The following is a 13,215-nucleotide window of genomic DNA, read 5'->3' on the forward strand; positions in this document are numbered from 1 at the left end:
CGCGGACTTTTTAGTTGTTTAGCACATCACTCACTGTTATGTTTATTAAATTCTGTTATCCTTTGAACCGTGCTCTGCTTATTTTATGCTGGGTCCTTTCAAACGCTGGGTCGGTGCTCCGACCGCGTCCGAAACATAACAGGATCTGGATGTGGCTCCAGGTCAGTGTTGTTTAAAGTACTGGAAAATCACACTTAAGCTAAAAGTACAGATACCCATTAAAAAAAAATGACTTTGGTAGAAGTTCAAGTCACCGATTGAAATACTACTCAAGTAAAAATCTTAAAGTATCTAGTATTTATTGTACTTAAGTATGACAAGTAATGTACAAGTAAATGTACTCAAGTAGAAAGTAAAAGTCACTACTCACTACTCACTAGGTGTTCACAGGAAACACTTATTTATAGTTATTTTCATTGTTACATGATTTGATCTTTCCTGTTGTGTTTTGTTTCATTAGGTTCTTTTTGTCTCTTCTCTAAAATTGTATTGTAACATTATTAGTCTATTATTGTTGACTATTATTGTCTATTATGTAGACTATTATTGTTTTTGCGATTATTATTAATATATGAATAAAATAAATGTAAAAAAAAATACAATTTGACTTTTTACGACAACGAACGCTGAGTCAATTACACAGAAAACAAGTCAACACAAATGTGCTGATGCAAACAGCTTAATGCTAACTTTAACATTGAAAACGCCATAGACATGCTAACGCGTTAGCATCGGTCCCGTTTTTAAGTTATAAAATACATCTATTAACTGTTTCAGAAGACCATAACAGGTCGGTTTAACATAAAAATATTAAATATTACTCACAGACATATGCTCTTCAGGGTTTTAGCGGGGAAAAACAATGACTCCACGAATCGTAGATCAAAGCACTGCTTCAATCTGCGAATCACTGCTTTGATTGGTTCAATGTTCAAAGCAAAGCCGTGCTGCAGAAAAGCTGATTACAGACCCGCTGCAGATCTGTAATCAATGTAGAGAAATTATAATTTTCCTGACAAACACCCCACAAGTGCGCAACTGCAAAAAAGCCTACCGGACATGCCTCATGACAAATCGGCCTGACTTCGTTGCAGTCACTCATAATCAGTGGTGTCTCTGGGTGAAAACATGACTTTTTTCGTGTGTTTTTTTTTTGTAACGAGTAACGGCATGGCGCATAGAAAATGTATCGGAGTAGAAGTATGCAATTAAGGTCGGAAATGTAGTGAAATAAAAGTGATAGTAAGCTGAATTAAAAAAACTCAAGTAAAGTACAAAATCTCCCAAAACGTACTTAAGTACAGTAGTGAAGTATTTTTACTTTGTTACTATACAACACTGCTCCAGGTTTCATGTGGAAGTGGGGAGGAGAGTATTGTTTGATCATTTGTTCAAGATTTTAGAAATATGTTTCAATTTGGGAATTCATTTTTGCAAAATATTAGAATGTAGCATCTTGAGTTCATGGTGCAGAAATCAACTAATTAGCATGGGTATCAGATTTAAATTTTCTTTAAAATGTTGGGCATAACTCACCAGAGAGCGTTGGTCATAGGCCGAAGGGTCCATGGAAACTGAACTTCCACGGCGAGACTCCATATGATCGATTCCAGCTCCCTCCTTGTAAATTAGCTCATCCCCCAGAATGGAATCAGGTCCTAGAGAGCCTTTGGGAGTTGGCATGGGTGTAGCAGCTGTGTGCATAATTATGGGAGGAGCTGCGGTGCTACGAGGGTCCACATGACCATTGGCTGTCATCATCAGAGAATACATTTTTAACTCTGTGGATGGAGGAGGGATAATAGATGCTAACAATTAGTGTTAATATCATCAATTACTCACCCAATTATTTTGTAATTATGGTAATTTGACAGCTATGAAGCTGTCAGTACAGGAAGAAAATGGCATGATTGAAAACAATGTGAACAATTTGCCTAAAGTGGGCCACGATGACCTTTAACATCAATCTACCTGTAGACAGTAGATTTTTAAATTAGAATTAAACACACATACTTATTGATGGTACATGTGTTGTTTGAGTCATACTTAAAGCAACATGCAGTAACAGTTACACAAATGGGAAAGTGTGTCCAAATTTGACTGATAGTGTATGTGATTTTAATAGTAAGTTCTAAGTACTTTTTGGTGAAAGTAATAAGCTTCTAATGAATCAATAAGAAACTAAAGCAAGCTCATTAAGCTCCTGTCATACATGGGAAGGTAACAGGAAATGGGCATCTGAGCAAAATGTTTACACTTGGAAGCTTGTTGATGCCCTCATGGGACCTGCTGTTATTACTGGCCCCTCTCATGAGAGGTTACCCCTCATAAAAGGCCACATTACTACTGCAACAACTGTCTTTCTATTGATTTCACCTCTCAAGAGGCCCCCCTTCAAATGCAGACAGCATCCCACTCAAAGGATGAAAATCCCCTCAGCAATTCCATTCCATGGAAATTCCCAACTGGGTTTTCCCACAGAAGTTGCATCAAAACTCTCTTGTGAACATGAGCTTGCGAGATTACTCCAGTAAACAAAAGAAGAAAGAAAAATAGCTCCTGTTGACAAAACGTCCACATCTCGGAAAAGAAAAGCTTTAATGTTAAAAGAAAAGGTGAACGTCATTTGTTTGAATGAGAAAGGAGAAGGTTCCCAAATGTTAGCTGTTGATTTCAGTGTTGGTAAAATGCAGATCAACAGCATTCATACAAATGCTGAAGATGCACTAGAGGAAGAAACTCTTGCGTCATGTTTTGGATGGTGATGGATGACATTTCCAAGGCATCAGATGTTCCCAGCCAAGTTAAATATTTTATGTGCTTCATTGTTTTGTGGACTAATCTTGTTTTGATTTTACATCATTTTTGTGACTTTAAAAGATCCAGTTGTTGTGTTGTGATGTTTTGAACGTAGATTGAGTGGAAGACATAGTTTGTCTCTAAATGTGTGATTTTTTTTTCCCATACTTTATGCTTGTAGCAATATGTTATCAAGTACTGTACACATGCTGTATTTTTTCTCCCCCTCAACAAAGGCCAGTTCAGGTGGCCTTAATAGAGGAGAGCCACTGTATGGACTTCACTGACACAGTAGAAGTACAGCCTGGACAGATTCTCCCAGCAGCAGTCTGTGGACTGCTTTGTGAAATGTGCTGGTCACTGTCCATGGTGTTGAAACACAGCCAAAATAACAATAATAATAATAATAATAATAATTATTATTATTATTATTATTATTATTATTATTATTATTATTATTATTATTATTATTATTATAACAGAAGCAGAGGTAATTCTCCCCACCTCCTCATACAAATGGAGGTTTGTTTCAAAACATAGGCCTGCATGTTCACACACACATACTATTTGAGTGTGTTTAAATATAGACAGGCACATTTGAAAGGAAGCTGCTTTTCTGACTGTGGTTTGTTTTTGAACCTAAATGTGGACACAAGAAAACTTGCAGAATGAATGTAAAAGTGTAGCACATGGTGCAGCATTGATAAGGACAGGACAGACACAGTGACAATGTGGTGAATATGTAGTGTGAAGTGATTGGTCATAGGAAGAACATTGAAAGAAACAATTGGACATATGCATGTGGCAAGAAATTAGTGGGAATGTGTTAATTGTGCAAACATGGCAGCAATTTAATCGGGGCAAATTATGGACTTGAAAACGGCACATTTTTCTGTTTTCTGCACATGTTCCTTCGCATAGAGTTGATCAGGTTGTCAGTTGTGGCCTGTGGAATGTTGGTCCACTCCTCTTCAATGGCTGTGCGAAGTTGCTGGATATTGGCAGGAACTGGTACACGCTGTTGTATACGCCGGTTCAGAGCATCCCGAAACATGCTCAATGGGTGACATGTCCGGTGAGTATGCCGGCCATGCAAGAACTGGGACCTTTTCAGCTTCCAAGAATTGTGTACAGATCCTTGCAACATGGGGCCGTGCTTTATCCTGCTGCAACATGAGGTGATGTTCTTGGATGATGGCACAACAATGGGCCTCAGGATCTCGTCAGGGTATCTCTGTGCATTCAAAATACCATCAATAAAATGCACCTGTGTTCTTCGTCCATAACAGACGCCTGCCCATACCATAACCCACCGCCACCATGGGCCACTCGATCCACAACATTGACATCAGAAAACGGCTCACCCACACGACGCCACACACGCTGTCTGCCATCTGCCCTGGACAGTGTGAACTGGGATTCATCCGTGAAGAGAAACACCTCTCCAACGTACCAAACGCCAGCAAATGTGAGCATTTGCCCACTCAAGTTGGTTACGACGACGAACTGGAGTCAGGTCGAGACCCCGATGAGGACGACGAGCATGCAGATGAGCTTCCCTGAGACGGTTTCTGACAGTTTGTGCAGAAATTCTTTGGTTATGCAAACCGATTGTTTCAGCAGGTGTCCGAGTGGCTGGTCTCAGACGATCTTGGAGGTGAACATGCTGGATGTGGAGGTCCTGGGCTGGTGTGGTTACACGTGGTCTGCGGTTGTGAGGCTGGTTGGATGTACTGCCAAATTCTCTGAAACGCCTTTGGAGACAGCTTATGGTAGAGAAATGAACATTCAATACATGAGCAACAGCTCTGGTTGACATTCCTGCTGTCAGCATGCCAATTGCACGCTCCCTCAAATCTTGTGACATCTGTGGCATTGTGCTGTGTGATAAAACTGCACCTTTCAGAGTGGCCTTTTATTGTGGACAGTCTAAGGCACACCTGTGCACTAATCATGGTGTCTAATCAGCATCTTGATATGGCACACCTGTGAGGTGGGATGGATTATCTCAGCAAAGGAGAAGTGCTCACTATCACAGATTTAGACTGGTTTGTGAACAATATTTGAGGGAAATGGTGATATTGTGTATGTGGAAAAAGTTTTAGATCTTTGAGTTCATCTCATACGAAATGGGAGCAAAACCAAAAGTGTTGCGTTTTTATTTTTGTTGAGTGTAGATCTGATGCTAATAGCTTTGCAGATTAAATGAAACATGGGTGAATAGAGGGATTGCAGAATATTATTGGTTTAGCATCACAAATAATGATTAAGAGGTGAAAAATTATGACTTCAGAATGTTGACGTCCTACCACATCTTTGGTCTATCGTACTCAAGCAGCTGATTCTAGTGACTTAAAATCTTCAGGTAGGTTGATGTGCGTATTAGTGAAATCACTTGTTTTGGTGTGCAGGTAGAAGCAATACAGGGTGGGACTTCTACTTTCTGAAGCTGGGGTTTTCCACATCTGAGAAGACTGCACAGTTCAACAAACAGTATGATCTTAGGTACGGAAGGGTCTGCTATTGTGAAAGGATTACCAACCACTGCAGTGGAATCTTTCATAATATAGCCTCAAAGCTGCTGACTTAACAGATGAGATGACCTGTACCTTGATGAAATTACTCCAGTGAACCATAAGAATGAGGCAGAGACAGGGGCTGGTAGAAAGATCTACAACCCCTGGCAAATTATGGAATCACCGGCCTCGGAGGATGTTCATTCAGTTGTTTACATTTTGTTAGAAAAAAAGCAGATCACAGAATGACACAAAACTAAAGTTATTTCAAATGGCTTTAAGAAATACTATAAGAAATCAAGAAAAAAGATTGTGGCAGTCAGTAACGGTTACTTTTTTAGACCAAGCAGAGGAAAAAATATGGAATCACTTAATTCTGAGGAAAAATTATGGAATCACCTGTAAATTTTCATCCCCCAAATTAACATCTGCATCAAATCAGATCTGCTCATTGACATTGACCCTATGTGTCTTTTTGCAAGGAATGTTTTTGCAGTTTTTTGCTCTATGGCAAGATGCATTATCATCTTGAAAAATGATTTCATCATCCCCAAACATCCTTTCAATTGTCCAAAATATCAACATAAACTTGTACATTTATTGATGATGTAATGACAGTCATCTCCCCAGTGGCCTTTACCTGACATGCAGCCCCATATCATCAATGACTGTGGAAATTTACATGTTCTCTTCAGGAAGTCATCTTTATAAATCTCATTGGAAAGGCACCAAACAAAAGTTCCAGCATCATCACCTTGCCCAATGCAGATTCAAGATTCATCACTGAATATGACTTTCATCCAGTCATCCACAGTCCACAATTGCTTTTCCTTAGCCCATTGTAACCTTGTTTTTTTTCTGTTTAGGTGTTAATGATGCCTTTCGTTTAGCTTTTCTGTATGTAAATCCATTTCCTTTAGGCGGTTTCTTACAGTTCGGTCACAGACGTTGACTCCAGTTTCCTCCCATTCGTTCCTCATTTGTTTTGTTGTACATATTTCGATTTTTGAGACATATTGCTTTAAGTTTTCTGTCTTGACACTTTGATGTCTTCCTTGGTCTACCGGTATGTTTGCCTTTAACAACCTTCCCATGTTGTTGTATTTGGTCCAGAGTTTAGACACAGCTGACTGTGAACAACCAACATCTTTTGCAACATTGCGTGATGATTTACTCTCTTTTAAGAGTTTGATAATCCTCTCCTTTGTTTCAATTGACATCTCTCGTGTTGGAGCCATGATTCATGTCAGTCCACTTGGTGCAACAGCTCTCCAAGGTGTGTTCACTCCTTTTTAGATGCAGACTAACGAGCAGATCTGATATGATGCAGGTGTTAGTTTTGGGGATGAAAATTTACAGGGTGATTCCATAAGTTTTCCTCAGAATGAGTGATTCCATATTTTTTTCCTCTGCTTGTGTAAAAAGTAACCGTTACTGACTGCCACAATCTTTTTTTCTTGATTTCTTATATTGTTTCTTAAAGCCATAAAGTTGTCATTTGAAATGACTTTAGTTTTGTGTCATGTCTGTGATCTGCTTTTTTTTCTACAAAATAAATAACTGAATGAACATCCTCCGAGGTCGGTGATTCCATAATTTTTGCCAGGCGTTGTAGAAGCTGTTGATTACAATGATTTTTCAACCTCATATCTGCACCATATAGGAAGGTTGTAAGCAAACTGGCTAGTTTTGTTAAAATGACTGACATTTGATCAGAACTTTTGCAGCCAAAGTGTAAGTGTGACCACAGCAATGTGTGAGTTACTCATATAACCTACCGGTGTCTCTGCAGCTGCTTCCCTTCTCATCCTCCTCAAAGTTGTCTGATTTCTTCTCATCATCCGACTCCGACCGATTAGCATCACCCTAAAACACATGTACAAAGATAAACGATCCCATATCCCAGAAATAATTTTTTGTCTTGCTTCTTTTTTCTATAAGTTTGTCATCTTGGAGAAGATTACAGGCTGTAGTTGCAAAGAGGGAAGAATCAGGAACAAGTGGTAACACAACCCATCACTCACTTTTAAACAGTGATTCTACTTCATGATCTGAGAGGTTGCAATGAAGTGGGCAGTTCTGACCTGACACATTCTATTAGGAGGTAATGACAAAGAAGGATTCAGGCCATGATTAGATGATAGATGCTGATAAGAAAAACAAACAAAAAAAATCCACTCCACCTTACTGGAATTATTGCCAGAATCAGAATGCAGCTACATTTCTAGCAGGTAAGATGTTTCTAACGGAACAAGGGCTTCACTGTCTATATTTCCATAAAAACATGCATAAAATGGAGTGGGTATGAGAAGTGCAATAAGGGTATTGCTCCACATTGAAAAGAACAACAAATTCAGATTTTGCCAACAATTTGGAATGTGCTACGCCCCCATGCACTGTGGTTTTTGTTCATTCAATTCAGTTCAACTTAATTTATATATACAGCACCAAGCGCCTTGTTGGTTGTTGGCCTGGAAATTATTTTGACTGGCATTTATTGTCTCTGCGAGCTCATAAATGAATTCAAGCCATCCAGCTCAAATCTGAGCAGGACTGTGAGCGGAGCTTTTTAATAACGGTGCTACACTGTTTCGTTTTTAGAAAGTACGGCTGGCTACCTTTGGTACTTTTAAAGTATCATTTGTCCACATTTGCTGTTGACTAGGTTTCAGCAGAAGTGCAGTTACAGCACAAAGGTTAAAGCAATCTTGAAACTAACACTACAGTGGATTGATCCTTAAATAAAAAGTATTAAATCCATATTGAGGTTTACAAAAATGGGTCTTACATTATGCAACCATGCAACGATACAGTCCCATGTACAAGAATAAAATGATTTTAAAAGCACATCTGGCAGGAATGTTATTTTTCTGTAGTAGAGAGCTTGGATCTTCGACTGGACTGGGTTGCTTGACGTAAGGACGTTTCGCTTCAAATCACAGAAGCTTCCTCAGCTAAAATTCTTGCTCTGTTAGACTTCTGTCTGACCCTTGTAGAGAAGAACAAACAGAAGCCACAAAAGCTGGAGTTTTAAACCTAACCAGACCCCTCCTACCGAGAGGCAGACTGCTATTGGCTAGTGACTAAACAATTGCTTTAATTAGCACCTATTGTGCTCTAGTTAGCACCCTCCTAATGACAGGTAGCTGTCCCTCCAACGATGGAAGACGCCTCTCCTGGCGGCTCTCCTAACCGCGTCTCCTGATGACGTGAATAACTTATTACCATGAACAAAAGACTGAAACTGCTTTGACCTGAGAACCCCATTGTAAAGCAGGGGACAAAGCATGTCTCAGACCCCCTCCCTGGTTCTGTAGCAACTTAATTATGACATAAAACAAGAATATTATACGTAAATCTTTATAACCCTTTAGATGTACATATACCACTTTCATATGAGTCGGCTAGCTCATACCTTTAGGAATACATGCAGTTTTAAATAAAGCAACAGTGATTTGCTGCCCATTTTTATTTTGTTCCTTGAAATGTCAGTTCTCACCTCAGCTTGAAAACCCTCAACCAAGATGGCCACCAATAAGTTGAAGAGCACATAGTTTCCAAATGTCATAAGAGCTACGAAGTAGAGAGCAGCCCACGGTGAGGTGGAGGCCATGCCGCTATATAACACGACATTCCAGTCCTCCTGGGTCAGAATCTGGAGACAGGTTAAAGTTACAACAACAACAATGTGATTGAAAGAAAAATAAATGCATACAAATCTGGACAAGCCGTTAAGACTTGGAAATGAAAATACATTGCTGTGAGGGTGTAAGTCGATTTGAGGTCTGTCCAAGCACATTTTTCTATTTAAGAGACGGGACGTTTGACCCCAGAACTGCCCTGAAAGGGGTCATTTTGGCAAGAGTCAAGGTCATTGAGGTCAAGGTCGATAAATTTGATTTTCAAACCAATTGGGACCAAATTTGGCACACGTGTAAGTAGATTCTACAACTACACTGGCAGGTTCAATCAAAGGTTAATTATTCATTTCAAAGGTCACAGGCTAAAAAGTTAGATTTCCAACAGGCAATGAATTAAATAGTTTAATACAGGTGGTTATCATTAATGATGCTATACTTACCCAAAGTATCTGCTACACTGAAAAAGAACCAACTTAAAAAAAAAAACATAAACCTGAATGAATTAAGTTGTTTGAACTTACGTTTGTAAGTTAGAGTTGATCTAACTTGCAAACGTAACCCTCTGGGGTCCGAGGGCATTTTTTGGACAGTTCACTCGCCTGGCATAAATGTTTTATTATTGCTGTTAACAGCTCTCCCTGCATCCCACAATCAAGTTTTATGTCTCTTTTTTCAAGAGAACCTGTGTTTTCATTACATATGCTTTTGATGTGTTTTATAAGTGTAATAAAGGTTTACAATCAGAAATAAGAAAGGAAAAAGTAAAACAGAAATAATTTTCCAGACACATTTATTCAAAACACACAGCAAACTATAATAAATAACTGTTTTGACACTTTATAAAGGTAATTTGAGGTCTTGTGTGAAAGACTGTGCAACAAAAAGGTTCAAACAATAAACACAAATGCACATTTTGAACAATATATACAAAATGGTCTATGTGTTTTTTGTCTTCATCTCAAAGCAATTTCTGTCTGCTATTACACAAAGGTTACATCACAAACTTCTACTTCTACTGTGTTTTGGAGTGTTCTGTGCTGCTCCTAAAGCAGCTTTCAGTCACACTTTGGCCCACTTTGGCTCCTTACAGTCTAAGGAGTGGCCGTCCCCCTCACTCCATTGATATGGTAAACAGTGCTTTACGCTGAGAAAGCAACAGAGTTATCCAGTAACATTCACATGCAAACTAGTGGAGCAATCCTGATAGTTACACACTCTTTGTTTGAGCACATGAGATTGTCATCAGAGGCTCTCTGTCTGCTTTCATTGATCGCTGTGCATAATGGTGCAGGGTGCCCAGTAGTATGTACTTACTGGAGCACCCAGGGGGCTTTTCAAATGGGCCAGCTAGTAACATATCACTCCTGAAAATGATCTTTGGCTTTTCACGTGAGGTAAATTTGCCCTACGATTGGATTTTGGAAAACCATGTGACGGTGAACCAATTCTGATTGGACACTCACATTTGCATGTCACACTCACATGCGCATGTCATCACACAGCTTCTATGAAGAGTACAAAGATGGCCAATGGCTGGCTCAAAAGTCGGCAGAGTTAACTTTTCAGCAAAAAAGTACGTTTCTATCTCATATCATTAAAAAGTTATTTATAATTTAGTAAAGCTTGGAATTAGCCATCGTATACAACGGCATCGGCCCAAGAGGGTTAAGTTCAAACAACTTAATTCATTCAGGGTTACCAATTGTAATTCTTTTTTGAGTTGGTTTATTCTGTGTATAGTCCTAAGCATCTTCAAATCCACACTACTAATGTCTATTCATATTAAAATTCATCCTTTTTGGGAAATTATTTTGTCACCAAAAGACATGACAATGCATCCATTCATTACACTTTCACAGCTGTAGGAAAAATAAATATATCAAACTTTAAGCAGTGATAGTGAGATAAACATCCTTGAAAGGTGGTGACTTTTAGATAAACTGCTTCTTCAGCATTTCTCTTTCTTTCTTTCTTTCTTTCTTCCTGTGACTTCCTCCTCCACACACAGCAAAACGTGACCAACCTCTCTGAGTTCTGCCTTCCTGCTGACGCATCCACTATTGAAAAGAGGGCAATCTATGAAGAGCAACTGAACAGACTCTCCACAGAGAGTATATGAAATAACAGGGAGAACAAAAAGAAGAGAGGTATATGAACTCACCTGAGATTATGACATACTGCAGTGTGGATACAAACATCTTCCCTTCTGTTTACACTTGATTTTTCTACATATACTTTATTATTTTTCCATCATCTCATTTATTTTGTTGTTTCATGATTTGCAATAATCAGCACACAGAGGGTCCTTTTAATGAAGCTAATCTAATCTAATCTGCATAACCCACAGCACCCTGGGCAAATGGTGATAAGATTACCACTGGTAAATTATAAAGGCTACGGTTCATTGACTTTGACCTTTTGACCCTCAAATCAATAGGTTTCTTGGGGTCACCATGCATAAAAGACATATCAAGTGTGGTGACAGTCATGCAAATACTGTAGGAACGAAGTTATTATGCTCACAAGATTTTTTCAAACTATGCTCCATTGGCCTTTAATCATTTGACCGCAAAGACAAGCGGTTTCTTGGAGTCAATATACCAAACACACGAATCAAGTTTGGTGATAATCGGGCAGTTAAACAATAAGTTACTGTGCACAAAATCTTTATGAAATACACTACGGTGACCTTGACCTTTTTGACCCCCAATCAATCATCTTTAAACTACACAGAATGCATATAATAAGTCTGGTGAGGATCAGAGGACAACTGAAGTAATCTCGCTCAAAAGTGAAATGTTGCACGAGTGAGTGAGTGACTGAGTGACCCCCCCCTGCACATGGAGGAAAAGGCCTTAATTTACAGCTCCACTGCAAATATAATAGATTTAATCTCAATATGCAATCAAAACGTCATCCTTTCAAGATATGCATATGCAATAACATCCAGATCCCGTCACAATATGAAGCAAAGGCAGTGGTGGGCACAGTTCCGGTAATCTGTTAACCTCTAATTTGCGAAGATAACTTTTTCATTAGCAGATTAGCTTTTCAGCTAACTTTGAAAACCATAAGCAGGCCAGTTAGCGTCCGCTAAATATAGTTCCATTAACTTTCAGTCCGCCAACATTTTTTGCTGGCATAGTGAGTAAGCTTAATGGTCAAAAACATTTGTAAACCCTAAAATAGTACATGTTAGTTGCTGTCTGTTGTGTGTTGCAACAGTCAAGCCACTGTGAGGAACTCAGCCGTCCCCCAGCAGAATGGGGTGGGGCAGGTGCTGGCTGCTCGAAAAACTGCCATTTACTTTGGACATCACTAATATTAAACATATATTAATCAGGAAAATGTTTGTGATTGATTGGTATGAATGACTTCCTAATGAAGTCACTCAGAAGTTGTATGGTGTCAAAAACACCATGGCAGACATAAGTATATTTACTTGTACATTTATATTGTGTTGTGTAGAGTGAGTAGGCTATGCATCAGCTCTGTGATGCCTTTCATTTGTCTTGTTGCAAACAAGTGTTCCAGATGATGCTTGTATGACTTGTAGAGTGAAGAATAACCATATAATAACAGGAACATCCATGTTTCCATTATATATGATTTCTTCAGTGTACAAGAAGCAGAAATTATTCTTATGATTCACAGGGTCATCAGAATTGCTTTGTGGCGACAAAAAGTACAGTATACGAGGGCTGTCAATAAAGTAACGGTCCTTTTTATTTTTTTAAAAAACTATATGGATTTCATTCATATGTTTTTACGTCAGACATGCTTGAACCCTCGTGCGCATGCGTGAGTTTTTCCACGCCTGTCGGTGACGTCATTCGCCTGTGAGCACTCCTTGTGGGAGGAGTCATCCAGCCCCTCGTCGGAATTCCTTTGTCTGAGAAGTTGCTGAGAGACTGGCGCGTTGTTTGATCAAAATTTTTTCTAAACCTGTGAGACACATCGAAGTGGACACGGTTCGAAAAATTAAGCTGGTTTTCAGTGAAAATTTTAACGGCTGATGAGAGATTTTGAGGTGATTCTGTCGCTTTAAGGACTTCCCACGGTGCGAGACGTCGCACAGCGCTCTCAGCCGCCGTCGTCAGCCTGTTCAAGCTGAAAACCTCCACATTTCAGGCTCTATTGATCCAGGACGTCGTGAGAGAACAGAGAAGTTTCAGAAGAAGTCGGTTTCAGCATTTTATCCGGATATTCCACTGTTAAAGGAGATTTTTTTAATGAAAGACGTGCGGACTGGTCCGCGC

General features: G+C 39.3%; 1 protein-coding gene across 3 annotated transcripts in view; it reads right to left on the reverse strand.

The window, feature by feature from the left end:
* The window catches only part of cacna1ha (calcium channel, voltage-dependent, T type, alpha 1H subunit a), a 483,986-nt gene that overhangs the window by 144,179 nt on the left and 326,592 nt on the right, over positions 1 to 13,215 (reverse strand). For all 3 annotated transcript variants that reach the window (XM_034190926.1, XM_034190928.1, XM_034190927.1), the window contains exons 16-18: positions 8,815 to 8,970; positions 7,094 to 7,181; positions 1,537 to 1,781 (exon numbers count right to left, since the gene is read on the reverse strand). In XM_034190926.1, coding sequence (XP_034046817.1) covers positions 1,537 to 1,781; positions 7,094 to 7,181; positions 8,815 to 8,970 — 489 coding nt within the window. The remainder of the gene's footprint in view (positions 1 to 1,536; positions 1,782 to 7,093; positions 7,182 to 8,814; positions 8,971 to 13,215) is intronic.

Source organism: Thalassophryne amazonica, chromosome 16 (assembly GCF_902500255.1).
Source record: "Thalassophryne amazonica chromosome 16, fThaAma1.1, whole genome shotgun sequence".
NCBI classification, from domain to species: domain Eukaryota; kingdom Metazoa; phylum Chordata; class Actinopteri; order Batrachoidiformes; family Batrachoididae; genus Thalassophryne; species Thalassophryne amazonica.